Genomic DNA, 19,668 nt, shown 5'->3' on the forward strand with positions numbered 1-19,668 from the left:
CTACACGGTTCATACTACATTTTTGAAAAAAGCCTTAAATGAAAGCTGAGAGTCTGCACTTTAAGCAGGTATTCATTGTTTCATTTAAAACCCATTGTGGTGGTGTACAGAGCCAAAATGACGACAACTGTATCATTGTCCAAATAATTATGGACCTGACTGTATATGTGACTGATGGACACATGGATAAAGGTCATTCATATATTTGAACACAAAAGGCTGAGTGCTTAGGCTACATGGAGGTTCCTTTTATTGGGACATTCTCAAACTGCACCTCTACAGTGGGCCTGCAGTGGACACTGTTGAGGCATATGCGGCTGTCATAAATCATGGAGGAGGCATGCGTGATAAATAAAGGGTAATCAGAACTGGCAAACAGAACTTGAGCAGTGATGCCACTGAAGCTCAATCTCAGTACTTCAATCTATTGAACCTAGATTTCTCATTTATTGTGTATGCTAGAAGATTTCTGAAAATTATTCATGTGAGAGCCAACAAAGTTTGGTACCTTGCTGAGGTTTGAGTATAGGTCCACCACACTGTTGCAGAATTTCTCCACGTCCTGTGTCAGCAGCTGGTCTGCATTGGCTATCCGGTTGTCCAGATTTCCCATTTTGTAGTAGGTGAAGCCTCTGAAGAGCCAGAACACAGAGTGAAGACTCAAAGAAGACAAGAAACGCACAAGAACACATCGTCTACTTATGACTCAAGAGTGGAAGAACCACAGAATCTCCAAGTCTGTGTCACAAGCTATGAAATGTGTAGTTCTTCCACTATACAAACATCCTAAAGTTCTGTACCCAATTAAAACCATAACCTCTGTCTCAGTGTTTTGTGTTAACTGTATATTTTTTAGACCTAATGTAGATGTCCATGGGAACAGTTAACCCTTTGGGCTCTAGGCCTTTTTGGGGTATTTTACTGCCTTTACTTTTAAGCTCATATCACAGTCATTATAAAGGCTGCATACACATGCTATATCTTGTTTTTTTTCAGGACAATCTGGGCTATCCAGATTTATTACAGATTTAGATTTGGATTTAGATTCATTACATGTCCTTCTATGTGCCTGTATTTTATATTATTTTTTATATCAATGAAAAAAAAATCTGTGTTACTAAATTCTTACATTTTGACATGTATCTCACCATAGCAAGTTGGAAGTAGACATATTCTGCCATATATGAAGAGGGGAGACTCTCTGGAATCTGGCAATATAAGAACCATGATGGTGGGACATTCTGTCACTTCACAGTTGTCCAAAACATGTGGTTTGTGCCAGGCGGACATGATTGCCAGTATTTTTTCATTATTGCAAGAAATTCCATTGACTCATTCACAAGTCAAAATGTATTTTATTTGAAAGAAACATGCAATATTTACATCTAAGATAATAGAAAAATAGTAATAATATTATTCCTCACTATATGAAGTGACTAATAAGATCTGTACAATGGATTGTAGAGAAATTTGTCAGGTTTTTATTTTGTAGACAATTGATCTGTAATTACAGCATGATGGGTACACAGCATAATGATGTGTTAGGTATCATCGGAAAGCTCCGGTCCTGCACTTTCATGTGATATGTGTGGCATATCTGTGTGACCCTGCATTCGCGAGTAATCCATCCAAGAGTAATGTGTGTGCAAAGCTGTATGAAAGCTCTGTTATACATAATTTTAGTGTAACTTTATCATTGTTTTTCTTTGTGAAAACATCGGACTACCGACAAGTGCTTGGTCTTGTCGGAAAGCTGCGGTTCCGCTGTTTCACCTGATATGCGTGGCTTCTCGCTATGATGCACGGTTGCAGAAAATCAATGAGAAGAACAGGTGTAAATTTGGACGCACTTTGCGTCGTTCAGGCCCATAGGGTTAACCTGGATGATTGTGATTTAACCAAGCATGGATAAGGTTTCTTTTATTGATACCAATGCTGTAAAATATAAGAAACATCCCTCTAAACAACTGAGCATTATGACAATGGTTAAAAAGAGGTGGCTTTATAATATTCAAAAGTAAGGCTTCAATCAGCAACAAACTTTCTTCAACATGCCTTTAATGTAAAGTTGATATGTTCTGATAATCTGATTCACTTTAGATGTTTCTACATTTTGATTCACGTTGGCTTCTCTTGGAGGTCAGCCTGCTTCTTTTCTGTCACTTGGCACCATAGACTGTATCATAAGGCTGGACAACATGACAGTTCCCCAAAGTTGAAGCCCAAACATCTTAATCGCCACCTGGTGGTTGGCTGCACCATAGGTCTTAAGTCATAAACCCCGTCCCCTCCATTTCAGCAAATGAGACATGGGCCAAACTAAAAACTCAAAGTACACGACAAATACATTTTTAGGTAGTTCTGATCACGCTGCTCTATGTTCAACTTTTCCTTTTTTTGGTAAGTTTAGTTTTGATAAGTTACCGATACTATATCAAGGAGGTCTGATGTCATGATTGACAGCTACAGTGGCATACAAAAGTTTGGAAACCCCTGGTCAAAAAATCATTGACTGAGAATAATTAAGGGAGTAGAAGATGAACTGATCTCCAAAAGGCATGAGGTTAAAGATGAAACATGATGTTCAACATTTTAAGCGAGATTAGAGTATTATTTTTGTTTTGTACAATTTTAGAGTGGAAAAAAGGAAAGGAGCACCATGCAAGTTTGGACATTTGAGTTCTTAGAGAAACTTTTACCAGGGTCTCACCTTAATTCCCTTGTTAGGGTTCTGGCTTGTTCACAATCATCGTCAGGAAAGGCCAGGTGATGCAAATTTCATAGTTTTATAAATATTCTGACTCCTGAAACCTTTTCCCAACAATTAGCGGCCATGGGCTTCTCTAACCAGCTGCCGAGCGATGTGAAAACTAAAATAACTGATGCTCTCAAAGCAGGAAAAGATAGCAAAGAATTTTCAGGTAGCCGTTTCCTCAGTTCATAATGTAATTAAGAAATGGCAGTTAACAGGAACAACAGGTCAAGTTGAGGTCTGGAAGACCAAGAAAACTTTCTGAGAGAGCTGCTCGTAGGATTGTTAGAAAGGTAAATCAAAACCCCCTTTTGACTGCAAAAGACCTGCAGGAAGATTTGTCAGACTCTGGAGTGGTGGTGCACTGTTCTACTGTGCAGTGACACCTGTACAAATATGACTGTCATGGAAGAGTCATCAGAAGAAAACCTTTCCTTGCCTTCACCACAAAATTCAGCGTCAGAAGTTTGCAAAGGAACATCTAAACAAGCCTGATGCTTTTTGGAAACAAGTCCTGTGGACCGATGAGGTTAAATAGAACTTTTTGGATGCAATAAGCAAAGGTATGCTTAGAGAAAAAAGGGTGCAAAACTTTATAAAAGGAACACCTGTCCAACCTTTTAAACACAAGGGTGAATCGATTATGCTTTGGTACTGTGTTGCAGCCAGTGGCACGGGGAACATTTCACAGGTTGAGGGAAGAATGGATTCAGTTACATTCCAGCAAACTCTGGAAGCAAACATCACACCATTTGTGAAAAAGCTGAAGAGGAGGAGAGGATGGCTTCTACAACAGGACAATGATCCTAAACACACCTCGAAATCCACAATGGACTACCTCAAGACACAAGCTGAAGGTTTTTGCCATGGCCTTCACAGTCCCCTGACCTAAACATCATTGAAATTCTGTGGATAGACCTCAAAAGAGCAGCACATGCAAGACAGACCAAGAATCTTACAGAACTAGAAGCCTTTTGCAGGAAAAATGGGTGAAAATTGCAAAGACTGAAAGACTGTCAGCTGGTTACAAAAACTGTTTAGAAGCTGTGATACTTGCCAAAGGGGGGCGCTACAAAGTACTGACCATGCAGGGTGGCCAAATTTTCTGCATCAGGCCCTTTTCCTTTTTTGTTATTTTGAAACTGTAAAAGCTTCAAATTAAAAAGTAATCTTGCTTAAAATATTTTAGAAATGGTTCATCTTTAACTTCATGCCTTTTGGGAATCAGTTCATCTTCTACTTAATTCATGCCGAAACATTTCCATGCCACTGTAAGTGTGCCACTTGCTCAATGGCGCTACCGGCGTATGGTCGGACTGGTGTATGGGTGGGAACTCGAGACCACAGAGATTGCTACTGGGCAGACTCTGGTTCCAAATGACATAAGCGCAAGATGGCAGCAGCTGAATCCGGGATATTCTGGCATCATTTTTGTACAGTGGAAGAAAGTGGAAATGCATCATCCATCTTTATATACAGTTGGCACCAAATGAAGGGCACAGTAAAAGTAAGTTTATGGCTGCAACTAACAATTCTTCAGGGATGCACTGAAATGAAAATTTGTGGCCAAAGCCGAAGCATATTAAACGCTTGGCCGAATACCGAGTACCGAATACCGAATGCCGTTGTTTAGTTTTTCATTAGTGTTTGCAGATGAACCCCCTCCAGATTAGTGTTGTCACGGTACCAAAACTGGGACCCATGGTACGATACCAGTGAAGGATACCACAGCGAAAATGAGGCAGATGTGCCTTTTGTCATTTATAAAAAGATAAATCACTTTTCTATAAATATAAATAATAAATAAATTACTTATTGACTTATTCATAATTCAAAAACAGCATCAATAAGTGATTAACATAGGGGGGATCAAAATAAAATAAATAAATGAAATAAAAATCAACCAGCCACCCTCCTCCCCTGACAAGTCCCTTCATAAGTAAAGAACAGTCCCTAAAGTGCGGTGAGGTTTGTGGACCGTTACCTGCCACTGAAAGACTAAAAGAGAGAAATGTGAACGGCTTGTTTCTCCTCTGATACGCCACATACTGTGTGCCACCATGGCTCGGCTGTTCAGGTACTTTTCGGCAGTCATGACCACAAGTTATTCACCTGGAGCCGGACTTCTCCGTCACCATTAAGCCGTTATTATGCGCCGCCGTATTTGACAGGAAAACGTATTCCTGTCCATGTCTGTGACCCCCGTTCAACCCACAACCGGCGGGACTTGCCTTTTCGTTTCTGCTGCTGGTTGAAATCTATACTCACACAGCGTGCTGAATAATTTATTTTGCCCGCACAAAACTATGGACGGAGTAAAATATTTCCACACTGCCGACATTTTACTCCGTCCGTCACCACACGCTGTTTGATTGCGTTATCAAAACACGCCGCTATTATTCGGCCTTGGTTTTCACTCATTCCACTGAATACCGAATGTGTTTTTTTCGGCCGAATATATTCGGTTACCGAATATTCGGTGCATCCCTAAATTCTTCTGATTATCAAATAATCTGTGGTTAATTTTGCTCATCACAATTTCAATGAGCCCAAGGCAATGTCTTTAAACTACTAATTTTTTCTAACTAAAGATTTTCAATTTACAATGATATAAAACTGAGAAAAGTAGCACATTGTCACCTTTGAAAAGCTATAATCAGAAATCATTAAAGCCTCAGTGTGTAAAAATGGTGAATAACAGTGACATCAGCGGTCAAATTCTAGACTGCAGGGCTCACTCGCGCTCACTCACTCACCCCTCCCGTCGGGTAACTGACGGTGGCCTCGTAGGACAGAAAGCCTTGCGCAGACAGAGATGGCATCATCCACGAGTTTTTCAAGTTTTTCAGGAGTAGGCCTATCTAGCGATGAGGTGAATATTTATTTAGGAATCTAAACCATGTTACGATATTGTAGCGACCCTGCAGTAAATGTTCTGTTATAATGTCAATGTTCTGTGAGTTAATGGCATGTTTGGGATTGAATGAGTATAGGTAGGGGGGCGGGGTGCGAGTGTGACGGGGATGAGAGCTGTGTGAGTGCGCGTGCTGGTGTGTGTATGAGCGAGCTGGAGGAGAGAGCAGGAGTGCACAGTTGGAGTTACAGCTAAGTTCTTGTTTGTTGGTTGTTTTGGCGTGGTTACGGCCAACAGTAACCTGTACTGTTCAGTAATAAACGGTGGTTTGCCGAATAACTGCGTCATCCTTTCCACACGTCCTGGCGGACGCTACAATATGTTATAGCTTACCAGTGAGATATAGGTTATCTGTGAGATATAACGTTATGTTAGGAGTGTTTTATCTCTAATTGTTTTGGTAACATGAGCAAACATTAGCACAGTAATGCTAAAATAACACGTTTTATGTGATAGTCACGGCACAGTGCGGCAAATATAGGTTGGTACAATTATAATATATGCGTTTCCAGAGTGTTCTTCCACAGTAGTTTTTTCCACCTGGAATAAGCAACGCCGATATTCACTCGCGTTTTGTCCCGTCCTCCCTTATCTGATCTTTTTATTTTATTTGGTGGCGTGGTTTCCCTCTTACGGGCCAAAACATATGTGTGGTCCTCCATTTAAAGTGCGACAGAATCATAAAAGTACAAAGCAGGTTCACGCAGAGGCGCCCCGGATTGAGCTTCACTTTCTCTGTCTCCAGTGACGGCAAGTTCTGGGTAAACGCGAAAGGCAAAGCACGTATATCCCTTTTGGCCACTGTATTTAAATATAGCAACATAAGAAGGCAGCCTCCAGCATTCCGCCCCCTGCCTGTGTATATATAGAGAAATTATTCTAAGCCTATGAGAAAGCTTCCATTTGTATGTGAATTGCATTATACTTTAGTAAATATATATTTATGAAAGCAATAGTTGATATAATATATGATAATAAAATAATATAATAAACAACCATGTAAATTATACATTGTAACTTTAAGTGGTTTTGTGTGATAAATGACAAACACTGAAATGATCATCAGTGGATCACATATGATGGGAAGGCAGCTTTAGTATTGCTCTAGTACTTACTGAAGGTACTGGTCATACAAGTTCTTTGTGAGCCTCTCACGGAACCTCAGCTTCAGCTCATTCAGACCCAGCTTCAGGAAGTTGTTCACCAAGGCTATCTGGAATGACCCAGTCACACATAACATACATGTATCCATCTCTCACAATGAGCTCTTTGCTTCAGTGCAAGGCTAGAAGTAGCAGGGTTTTAGAATCCATACAGTATTCATGCTGACTGTTTTTCTTTAATTTGTCCGGTTTTTCCAATTACAATGAAGGGAATGAAGAAAACATGCAAAAGCACAATATTTAGTTTGATTTTACAAGAGCAATGAAAACTCACAACACAAATAATAAGGCTGGAGATAATCTATGTTTTTTTTATTGCCTTAGTGTATCCTTCAAATGTTCATGTATCCAAAGCCTGATATATCTTATTCTCTTGTGTCATAGAACTCCATGGAGTTCCAAAACTATTAGCAAAAACCTTAACACTGTTGCAGTGGGGGACATTTCATTCATTTACTGTAAGTATACACTGTAGTTCATTCTGACTCAGTCCCACATATACTGCCCTAAATACTCACTAGAGCACCAAATGTGGAATAATCCGCCGCTGCAAACAGTCTAACAAATTTCTCCTGTTTGAGTAATGTTAGCTAAAAACTACACTGGCCAGCTGACTAAGGAAATTGCTGAGCCATTTTAAAGAATGAAACTATATTTATTAGGTGATTCTGAAGGGGATGAGAGCCACAGACAGGGCAGGGAGTCAGTAAGACACAACGTGATTTTGCCAAGTAGGACCAACATTGCAATCAACCAATTACAGCCCTCTGACATCATCCGTGTGCTGCACCTGCACTTTTTTCAAAATTCCTTTGTGCTTCTTCTGAGCTCATTTTCCAAATTGAAGTTAGTACAATTGGACAAAATCCTTGGTAACGCTGAGCAAAATCCTTATAGGCTGCTGCGGGGTTAGCAAGTTAGATTGCTAGGTAGGTAGGCTGTGAAAATGTGTTAATAGCAGGTATTTGCAACTGAGAAATAATATTATCCTTAATCTTTATTAGTTAAAAATAATCTAACATAGAGGCAAGCTTACCTGTTAACATGGCCTACCTACTTAGCAAGCTAACCTGATAAAATACTAGCCTAATATTGGCAAGTTTACTTGTTAGCATAGACTACCTAGTTAACAAGCTTACTTGCCAACCCTGCAGTAGCTTATAATGATTTTGTTAAGTGTAGGTTAAGATTTTGTTAAATTCTACTAACTTCAATTTGGAAAACTTAGCTAAGAAGAGGGACAAAGGAATTTTGAAAAAAGTGCAGGTGCAAACACACTGATGATGTCAGAGGGCTGTGATTAGTTGATCCCAATGTTGGTCCAGGGATGCAATGAGGGATGTTGATTGAGGAGTATGTGTTACTCTGCAAAATCATGTTGTGCAATGTTGAGTATTGAGGGACGGATCAACACATCCTTAGGTTTTGTATATTCATGAGCTTTGTTAACAATGAAACATATATAGAATATAACCAGCCTTATTTAACACTGAGGCAAACAGAGGTAAGTTTGCATAACAGTGATAGACTGCTTATGTTAGTCCAAAATAATGGCCATGCTAAATGGTTGTTTTGTTAGTGCATGGAATTATTCAATAAAAACACTCCCCATCACCAGGATAATTAGTAATTACAGAGTCAAGGCAGAAATATCAGTGCTTGTCCTATCAGGTCTCCTCTGTAGTCTTTTCAGAAAATTAAACTGCCCAAACTATGTGCAGAAGTATAAACTGGAACTGAATACAGATGTGTACAGAGTAATATTTAGTAATATTTAGCAATATTTAGCAATTAAGATCACATTCAAGAGTGCGAAAAAAAAATAAAAAGTTATGAAAAAAAAAACACTTACAAGTGGCATGAATTTGATAAAGCTGAACAAGTAGGTCTTGAAATCTTTTGTGGAGCGACCAATAATTGCACTGCAAACCACAACATGCACAGAGATGAGCAAACATTGCCAAGAGGGTCAGTGGGACAAATACTGAGGCTTGATAAACATTTTCCTTTGGAGCCAATGCAGCTTTGCTAACCAGCTTAAAAAACAGTAACAGTGGAGTCCTGACATGGATGAACTCAGGAATACCATTCAATTTATGTATGTTCATGTTATCTTTATGGTGTACACTGACATTTTAGACAAATATTGCACAACTGTGGTGCCATAAACTAGTGTACCTTTGAAACTTCTTTCATGTTGAGCCTGAAAATATGCTGCCAAAACTGATAGTCATAGTGATTTTGTATTCTTCTCCTAAATCTCTGAAAGGGATAGTGCACCCAAAAATTAAAATTCAGCCATTATCTACTCACCCTCATGCTGAGGAACGCTCAGGTGAAGTTTTAGAGTCCTCACATCCCTTGCGGAGATCGGCGGGGGGAGCGGCTAGCGCACCTAATGGCTTACGGCGCCCCAGACTAACGTCCAAGAACACAAAATTGAAACCACAAATTATCTCCAACATGGTCATCCGTAGTGATCCAAGTGTCCTGATGCCCCGACATAAAAAGTTGTTTAGAAAAACATCATATGAACTCTGTTTTTAGCCTCATTGTAGCCTGTAGCTCTGACTGCTTCTCTGTGCTCCGCGCTCACGTGTGCACGCTTGCGCGAGACCAGCGAAAGCATGAGCTTTGCTTACCCGTGTTTACATCACGTGACACGTGCAGCGCAGGGGGAGACAATGGTAACCACAGTAGCTAAAAGATAATTTGCACTACGGTCTTTTAGCAAAGGACAGCCCAACATGTCTGAAGACTTTGAAATTGAGGAGGAACAGCATTTCTTTGTTGTTGTTGAGCCGTATTTGTTTGAGCCAGAGTATACGGAAGCGGAACGGAACTCCGGCTACTGGACGAAGCAGCCGCCGCAGCTCATGAGCCTAACCCTCAGCCAGCCGCAGAATACCGGAGTCGAGCACTGGAAACCTAGTGGTGTAGCTGTTTCAAATGCAAAGCAATGCCATCGGATGAGGAAAGTCTTTGCTGCTCAGACTGGGAATTGGCGATGCCTGCACTTGATAATCGGGACATCAGTACTGATGAGACTGCTGCTCTTCAGAGACTGTGCATCACCGATCACCCTGAGTGCGCACATGTGAGCGCGGAGCACAGAGAAACAGTCAGAGCTACAGGCTACAATGAGGCTAAAAACAGAGTTCAAATGACGTTTTTCGAAACAACTTTTTATGTCAGGGCTTCAGGACACTTGGATCACTACGGATGAGCAGTATGGAGATACTTTGTGGAATCAAATTTTGTGTTCTTGGACGTTAGTCTGGGGCGCCGTCAGCCATTAGGTGTGCTAACCGCTCCCCCCGCCGATCTCCGCAAGGGATGTGAGGACTCTAAAACTTCACCTGAGCATTCCTCAGCATGAGGGTGAGTAGATAATGGGTGCACTCTCCCTTTAATTACCAAATTGTGGCATCAAAGTAGCACTGTACTGTGATAAAAATAAAGAGGGAATAGTTTCACATTAGGCTTGACAGTACAAAACAGTTGTCCATGACTAATATGAAAGGTACAAGGGGCATGTGGCAGTCACAGAGAAATAAGATATTATTAGGATATTATAGGAGAGTATGTTGGACTGAGATATGAGAATTTTCCTAGTTACTAATGAACTGCAGAAGTTGCTGTGCTGAAATATGTCAATAAAATCAAAAATAGAATTATCACAATGCTGCTGTATGTGTCAGCAAACCAGTCAGGTTGCAGTTACAGTTTGCATCCATGTCTGTCCAGATGTAGCCACGACAGCAGACAATGCTTCAAATATAGTTGCAGCAAAGAAACTACAAATTCTAAAACATGGATGCTTCACACACATCTTAAACCTGGCAGCACTTAAGATCTATATTATCAGTGCAGTTCAAGATGGACACCCAAGATTAGTGTCACCAATTCAGTATCTGACCAGATGTCACAGTGAGGCTGACCTTTGACCTTTTGGATATAGAATGTCATCACTTCATCAGTTTATCATATTAAACATTTGTATGAAACTTTGCCATAAATAGCATATGAATTCTTGAGTTATGTTGAGAAGTTCCCTTAAGGTGTTCTTGAGATATCGCATTCGCAAGAATGAGACTGACAAGGTCACAGTGAAGGTAACCTTTGACCACTTGATTCTAATCAGTTCATTGTGGACTCAAAGTAGACATCTGTGCCAAATTCGAAGAAATTCCCTCAAGGTATTCTTGAGATTGCACGTTCACAGGAACGGGACAGTTGTATGTAGGTGCGTATGTACGGACGCATGGACCACCTGAAAAATTAATGCCTCAAGCCACGTCTATGGCAGGCACGGAGGCATAAAAATGGTATCGGCCAAATTATTACTTTAAACATCTGTATTGGCCCAGAATTTCACAATCAGTGCATCTCTGTTATACAACTGTATTGTTTACTTATAGGGATTATATACACTCACTGGCCACTTTATTACGTACACCTTGCTAGTACCGAGTTGGACTCATTTTTGCCTTCAGAACTGCCTTAATTCTTTATGGCATAGATTCAGCAAGATAATGAGGTTTTGGTCCATATTGACATGATAGCATCACACAGTTCCTGCAGATTTGATGTAACTCTCCCGTTCCACCACATCCCAAAGGTGCTCTATTAGATTGAGATCTGGTGAGTGTGGAGTATTGTAGTACAGTGAACTCATTGTCATGTTCAAGAAACCAGTTTAAGGTGATTTGAGCTTTGTGACATGGTGCATTATCCTGCTGGTAGCAGCCATCAGAGGATGGGTACACTGTGGTCATGAAGGGATGGACACAGTCAGCAACGATACTCTGGTGGACTGTGGCCTTTAAACAATGCTCAGTTGGTACTAAGGGGCCCAAAGTAAATAGTAAATGGACCTACATTTGTATAGTGCCTTTGTAGTCATCCGACCACTCCAAGTGCATTTTACACTACGAGTCACGTTCACCCATTCACACACATTCATACACTGGTGGCTGAGGATACCATACAGGGTGCCACCCGCTGCTCGGTTTTAATACACTCGCACATTGATGGAAGTATCATTGGGAGCAATTTGGGGTTCAGTATCTTGCTCAAGGATACTTCGACACGCAGACTGGAGGAGGCGGGGATCCACAGCCACAGCTGCTCAGAAAATATCCCCCACACCATTACACCACCACCACCAGTCTGAACCATTTATACAAGGCAGGATGGATCCATGCTTCCATGTTGTTTACGCCAAATTCTGACCCTATTATCTGAATGTTGCAGCAGAAATCAAGACTCATCGGACCAGGCAACACTTTTCCAGTCCTCTATTGTCCAGTTTTGGTGAGCCCATGCGAAATGTAGCCTCAGTTTCCTATTCTTAGCTAATAGGAATGGCACCCGATGTGGTCTTCTGCTGCTGTAGCACATCTGCTTCAAGGTTCGACATGTTGTTTATTCACAAATGGTCTTCTGTATACCTTGGTTTTAATGAGTGGTTATTTGAATTACTGTTGCCTTTCTATCATCTTAAACCAGTCTGACCATTATCCTCTGACCTCTGGCACCAACAAGGCATTTTCACACAGAGAACTGCTGCTCACTGGATATTTTCTCTTTCAGACCATCCTCTGTAAACCCTAGAGATGGTTGTGCATAAAAATCCCAGTTGATCAGCAGTTTCTGAAATACTCAGACCAGCCCGCCTGGCACCAACAACCATGCCACGCCTCAATTCTGAAGCTCGAACTTAAGCAAGTTGTCTTGACCATGTGTACATGCCTAAATGCATCGAGTTGCTGCCACGTGATTGGCTGCTTAGTTATTTGCGTTACCGAGCAGTTGAACAGGAGCACCAAATATAGTGGCCGGTTAGTGCATATCAGCAGTGTAGATATGAGTTTTTTGGCTTTATATTGATGAATTCAACAATGCAACTTTCTAGTTGATAAGTATGACTATGTAACCTTTTTTAAAAAAAAAAAAATCTGCTATGAAGTCATTTGTAATGAAGAGAAGGCATTGCCCCACCAATCAATTTAATTACTGTTATTTCTGCATCGCTCTGAAGTGTTTCATTATCTAATTAGACACAAGACAAAGTTCAATCTTGGGTTGCTCACCAACGTCAGCAGAACTTTTGTTGTTAAAGAATATCAATTTCAGGAAAATTATAAACACATAAATTGAATGGAATTCCTTGTGAAAATGCTTTCCAGTGACTGTCAACATGATTAATGTTACCACCTAATAAAACCCCCAGGTCAGTGTTATGGCTTGGAAGGAAATGTAGACCTCAGAGAGTAAGTGGTGAAGCACAACACATCACTATTACAAAGCAAGATGTTGGGTTAGGGGTTTAAAGCTTGCTTTTTCACTTCTATAAGAAACATGTGTGGGACGGTTACCCCTGGTATGACTGATATGTAGGAAAAGAAGTGCTTCTTGAATAGACTGCTGTCTCTGCTTATAATACCGCTGTAGAGAATCAAAACAAAGTCATCAGTTCCTGCAAAAAATCAAACAGCAGTGCATGATGGAAAACCCCACCCATTTACATAACAATCTTACATAGGAAAAGAAGAACATATTTGTTTCAGCTGCATTGGCTTTTTTAAGACTTCATGCTGTGTGTGTGTGACTAAAACCCACATAAGCAGAAAGACAATGTAAGATCATTTTAATGTAAACAACAAAAAACCCACAATGGATAAGGGTGAACAATGAGCAGGTCAGATTACTGGTAATTGGCAATAACTGCTTAAAATCTATTACTGTCTTGATATCATAAACTACGCCCAGTGTTTTGTGGCGATATAACTTTGCAGTGAGAGTGGACGTTGCTGGAAACACACTTTGGGCTACAATCTACACAGAAATGTCAGATTTTTTTTCCTTTTAATTTTAACTTGTTCAACTCAAGACTTGGATCTATGTCAGAATTAAGCATTTCAGCTGCAGTGTAATAGCAGGTAAAGTCTACCAATGACCAACATGAACATGCAAAAGGTCAATTATTGGTTTTCAGACAATATGTCAGCATAGTGCATCTGTACATTATTTCTACTTAGGAAAAAAAACAAAAGAAACCTATTTCTGATTGAACCCAGCTGAACCTATATTCAAACTGTGGCCCATGTAGAACAGCCTCCATCTGAATGTGGATCATGTACACTTTTCTACATGGCACTGATAAAATTTGAACCATGTAGAATAAACTAACTTCACAGAGACAGAACTATATACCAAGCACAGACTGGGGCTTCATCTCCAACTATGCAGAGCAGGTTAACTGTACAGTGCAGTCCCTAAGTAGCAGTACAGTGACACAATATTTGTTTTGGACATTGGACATCATTGGGGATCCCTTACTGCTACATTTTCAGAGCCACATGATCATCTCAGAAATATATCAAGAGAAAGAGGCTTGTTGTCTCAGTCTGATGCAGGAAAACTTTTACATGAATGTATCCTCCTTCTTGGTCTGCCTACAATGACAAGAGATCAATTTGATCCCATTACACCTGTTCTTAATCTTTGAATTGGCTTCTTGTGAATCTTAAAATTGATTTCAAAGTGTTGCATCTCAAAAAGCTCTACATGGCCTTGCTTCACATTGTCTCGCAACGCAAAAATGCTGCCTGCTGGTCTGATTATTGTATTTCCCCAATTAAAAGCCGGTATTCTGCTGATTTACTGAGCTGTGCAGCCACTGCATTGTCACAATACGGTCCTGCAAATATTTCCCAGTAAAAAGTCTTGCGTTAACAAATGAGGGGAATCTGTGCATAGAAATGTTGTTAGAGGGCTTTAATTTTGAAACAGAAACAGAAACAGGAAGTGACGGGTTTAAAATAAATATTCTTATGGCACAGGCGAAACAGCTGTCTTCAGCAGCCTATCTTGTCACAAAGGTAGTGAAGTGAACAGGGTAACCTTTTTCAGGACACCTACTGGAGATCACATCACCACTGATTTACTGTTCAATTAAAAGATGAAGGAGCTCACTAAACGATTTGAGTGATGCTCTGGACATGTGAAAGTTTTCTTTCCACTCCTACTAGACAACAGTCTCACACTGGTAAGTGCCTCTCCATCTGCTGGTTCAACTGGGCCTGATCCAAACCCTCGTTTCTGGCCGACTTATACTGGCAGGTGAAACAGATGTCTCCATTTGTCTTTTAAGTGGTGCAGCCTTACTAAGTTGTGTACAGTAGTCATTAGACCAAGCAGTGTTAAAAAAATCGTTAACCCGTAGTCCAGCAGTTTTATTTTTCCATTCTGAGTCCCCTCTTTAAATTCTGACGTTTTTGAAGGTCCATGAACGCAGCACAGGCGGAATTTTCCATGAGTTCTTTTTCCCCTCAGTGGCAGTTTGTGACTTGCGGTGTGAATAATATGCTCCGAATGAGGTGCAATAAATAACTGAAAGGTATATATATTCCAATTGGGCTCCTAATGAACAGTACAGCTCTAAAAATAGAAAATCTATTTGTGGCAGCAGATGTTTCCATGGCGATGGCCTGCCATAAATAAATGAATATGTGAGAAACCCTGTCATATCACAGAGCAACAATGGGCATGCTTTGTTTGAGAAGATTACTTCATTGTTTTCCTAAACACTCTGTTTTCCACATGAACACAGATAAAAATCTGCACCATTTCTAGGGTCCTAAAACTCTTGGTGGTTCTTTAAGTCAAGGATGCTTCATTGGTAGGACGGATCCTTCCAAGTCGGGTCCTACAGAGGCTAGGCAAGACACCTTCCTAGCATTCGGTGAACACACACTGGAAAGGCTAGCGGGTGCCCAGGTGCATGACACTAAAGAGGCCCTTCCTTAAATTCTGCCAAATGCACAAAAAATTGTCTGGTACTTCCAGCTGAGGATACACACATGCATCCTAGAAAATTCTCTGAAGGGAGGACTTGGTCCTGGGTAGGCATGTGCTGGTTACCGGTGTCACGGTTTACCATGGTAAAAGAATGTCCAGCCTCAGTCAGTCAGTACGTCAGTAATCAGCATAAATCCACTCCCGTGCAAACTGCAAACATGGCTGGAGGAGGCGAAGCTGAACTTTTCCCACCAGCGAAAAGGACGAAGTCGGTGGTGTGGGAACATTTTGGCTATCAGAAGAATCCACTTCGTCCCGACTTTAGAGAGCATCAGAAAAATAAGTGGCCGCGGAAAGACCGGAGGAAAAGCCAGAGCCAAGGCAAAGAGCTGCTCCTCCCGTGCTGGGCTCCAGTTCCCAGTCGGCCGTGTTCACAGGCTGCTGCGCAATGGAAACTATGCGGAGCGTGTCGGTGCTGGCGCCCCTGTCTACCTGGCGGCTGTGCTGGAGTATCTGACCGCTGAGAAGCTGGAGTTGGCTGGAAACGCTGCCCGCAACAACAACAAGACCCGTATCATCCCCCATCACCTGCAGCTGGCTGTCTGCAACGAAAAGGAGCTCAACAAGCTGCTGGGCGGAGTCACCATCGTGAAGTTAAGAAATGGCTCTATTAAACTTTTAACGGGTCTATATTAGCCTACACATTTAAACAACTGGTGTGATGATGCGTTGCACTGACAGGAGATGCCTGGTACGTGCGGTCGCTCATGAATGGTAAAACGAATATTAGCCTGCCGTTTTAAAGTCTAGAGCGCGAAAATAGGACGACGCCTGTTTTATGATGATGATGATGATGATGATGATGATGATGATGATGATTGATTATTATTATTATTATTATTATTATTATTACTACTACCGCGGTAATACCGGTTACCGTGGTATTTTTGCCCACGGTTATCATACCGTCAAAATCTCATACCGGCACATGCCTAGTCCTCGGTAGAATTCAAAGGATCCTTGACATTGGAAAAGTCCTTCGGCGAGATTCGATGACTCCTTGAAATTCAGCCATTTAAGGATCCTTCCTTGACTTTGAGAAGCACAATCTGTTTGCATGTAGACGGGAGGCCATAACCCAGAGGAAAATATGCGTTTCCAAAAATATTTGTATACATATAGACATGGCCTACAACAGTGGCTTCTGTCAATACTATGGGTGTAATGATCCATTGATCTGGATCAATATATCGATTTAATGATCAATGATCCCATATCATCGATGGCTGTTATTTTGAAAGTCTGTGTCACTGTCAAACAGCGGCAGGCAGATGGCAAGCAGCCAAGAGAAAGACAATGAGGATAACATTTTTTACTCGGGAATAAATCAGCAGAGTGCAAATGTTTTGGATTTTGGAGAAAATACAGCACAACAGACAGAGCACATGCCGTATGTAAACAATGACGTTACAGGTAATACGACGTAACGTTACTTGCCTGGAGGGCCATCTCACTCTGTTGCCTTCTTGCTTTAGCCACATTAGCTGCTCTGTTTCAACAATGTTCAGCCCCTGAAAACCTGTGCATGCAGACTAAAATTCAACTGAGCTGTTCTGTTGGGAGATGCAGCGACTTAAACCATGAGTAGGAAAAATAATAACGCTGCATGTAATTTGTTAAAGGACAACTTCGGTATTTTTCAACCTGGGCCCTATTTCCCCATGTGTATGTGTGCGTATGATTCATGGGTACAACTCGTTCTAAAATTGGTTCAGTATTGAGGGAGGCAGATGCAACCGGGAGCCGCAAAACAAGCTAAAACGGTAACGGGGGCAAATGCTTCCTGTATAAGTTTGCACATTAAAAGTGCTTTTTTTCGCCACTGACCGGTTCAGATCGCCAAGCGAAGCTATGAGAAGAGGAAAAATAACCGCTAGCCGCTAGGCTAATTAATGCATTGTAAACACCTAAAGCTAATTTCAGGTCACTAGCAAAAAACAATTGTTTTGTCCATGAACCTTGACAGTTATTACTGAGCTGAATGTGATACTTTTGTTGAATGATCTTGTTGTTAATCTGTGTTTTATGACTGTTTGGAGAAGTTTTCCTTTAGAGCTTAAAGCCAGATATTCCTGAAGTTTTATGAAAAAGATGATGGTTTGGTTTAGAAAAGATTTCTTCCAGAACGGTCTCTCTGACAGAACGCCCTGAGAGTTCACTTATCCCATTTGCTGTTTTATTTGTGTACTTATTATTTATGTGTTGTTTATGTGTTTTATGACCAAAAGTAAAAAAGAAAGGTGTGGCAGCCTCTTCTGTAACAGACTGCATTAAATGGGCATTTAATATCGCCTAATATCGATCGCAAACCCCTAGATCGTATCAAATCGAAATCGTGTTGTGACAGACCTTGTAATATCGGAAAAATATGGTATTGTTGTCCAAAGAATTGATATAATATTGTATCTTGATGAAATTGGTGATTTGCACCCCTAGTCAATATTCCTAAGGATCAAGATTATTGTTTCTTCTGAAAATAACAAAATGCTGTTGTTTTTCCCCCGTTAAAGGTTTTTTTTTTTTGGGGGGGGGGGGGGGTTCCCTTATCCGCTGTGAGGGTCCAAGGGACAGAGGGATGTTGTATGCTGTAAAGCCCTGTGAGACAAATTGTGATTTCTGATATTGGGCTTTATAAATAAAATTGATTGATTGAATTGATTAAGTTTTTTTAAGTAATTTTCTTAATATTTTGAGTAGTGCATAATTGTTTTTTTGTTTTTTTTCAGCTCCATTGTACTGGGGTGGAGGCTGACAGGAGTGGGTGGGTTGAGGCACAACTTTCAAGGATGAAAATATCACTAACTTTACACACAAAGGCAGAAATCATTTGCATGGCTAGAGACCACTGTTTCTGTTTGCTTGTTTTTCATGGGTGAACAGACACTTTAAAATCCTATGTGCTAAAGTACCATGCTAAAACCAAATCAATGTGGCATGTCCTAATACTCACAGACTGCACTGTACTGTATACAGGTCTCCTGTTTATTCAATATTAAGCACAGATTGGGTTGAATTGGCTGCAACCCGGTGTCAACACAATACCCCCATTTCACCTCTAGGGTCATGAATTGTAAAAACTGTGATGAACTTTGAATAATAATAGTCCGACCTTTCGATCATGGTGCCGTTCTGGATCATCCATACATCACAGTAGGTTCTGGCCACCAACATGGCAGCAATAAGGATAAGGCAGCCAGTCTGTGGTGAAGACAAGAGCCACAGTGAACAGTAAGTAGAGCCTATAAAACACTGCATATCATAAAGTCCTTTATTGTCCTGCCCTTGACTCTGCTCATATTTACTGAACTGATCGGATAAGACTACATATAACCAAAGGAACCACGTGGCTCTGACCTTGGCTTATGGAGCTGATGTATCTGTGTCAAAGGGCTCTGCTGTCTATACAGCTTGTCATTATGACATTTTGACTTCCTGTCAAGGGCTTTCTGTTTGGCCTAACTGATTTTCTGAGATATACAGTGGTGTGAAAAATTGTTTGCCCCCTTCCTGATTTCTTACTTTTTTGCATGTTTTCCACACTTAAATGTTTCAGATCATCAAACAAATTTAAACATTAGTCACAGATAACACAAGTAAACATAAAATGCAGTTTTTAAATGAAGGGTTTTATTAATGAGGAAGAAAAAAATCCAAAGCTACATGGCCCTGTGTGAAAAAGTGTTTGCCCCCCAGCTCCTGTTAAAACATAACTGTGGTTGATCACACCTGAGTTCAATTTCTGTAGCCACACCCAGGCCTGATTACTGCACACCTGTTCCCAATCTAGAAATCAATTAAATAGGACCTACCTGACAAAGTGAAGTAGACCAAAAGATCCTCAAAAGCTACAGACATCATGCCGAGATCCAAAGAAATTCAGGAACAAATGAGAAAGAAGTCATTGAAATCTGTCAGTCTGGAAAAGGTTATAAAGCCATTTCTAAAGCTTTGGGACTCCAGCGAACCACAGTTGA

General features: G+C 40.8%; 2 protein-coding genes across 4 annotated transcripts in view; one reads left to right on the plus strand and one right to left on the minus strand.

Moving 5' to 3' along the window:
* abcd3a (ATP-binding cassette, sub-family D (ALD), member 3a) overlaps nt 1-19,668 on the minus strand; it is a 76,329-nt gene that overhangs the window by 42,010 nt on the left and 14,651 nt on the right. Inside the window, exons 4-7 of one of the 3 annotated variants that reach the window (XM_050056482.1) lie at nt 18,804-18,892; nt 8,682-8,751; nt 6,782-6,879; nt 509-632 (exon numbers count right to left, since the gene is read on the minus strand). In XM_050056482.1, coding sequence (XP_049912439.1) covers nt 509-632; nt 6,782-6,879; nt 8,682-8,751; nt 18,804-18,892 — 381 coding nt within the window. Of the gene's footprint in view, nt 1-508; nt 633-6,781; nt 6,880-8,681; nt 8,752-13,209; nt 13,280-18,803; nt 18,893-19,668 lie in introns of all 3 variants that reach the window. The other 2 variants (XM_050056483.1, XM_050056484.1) reach the window with 2 other exon arrangements.
* Nucleotides 13,796-18,797, plus strand: LOC126397746 (histone H2A-like). Its single transcript, XM_050056699.1, has 2 exons — nt 13,796-13,810; nt 15,785-18,797. Exons 1-2 carry the CDS (start codon nt 13,796-13,798, stop codon nt 16,328-16,330), a joined length of 561 nt encoding a protein of 186 aa, XP_049912656.1. The 3' UTR covers nt 16,331-18,797.

The sequence above is a fragment of the Epinephelus moara genome, chromosome 11, assembly GCF_006386435.1.
Source record: "Epinephelus moara isolate mb chromosome 11, YSFRI_EMoa_1.0, whole genome shotgun sequence".
Classification (NCBI taxonomy): Eukaryota; Metazoa; Chordata; class Actinopteri; order Perciformes; family Serranidae; genus Epinephelus; species Epinephelus moara.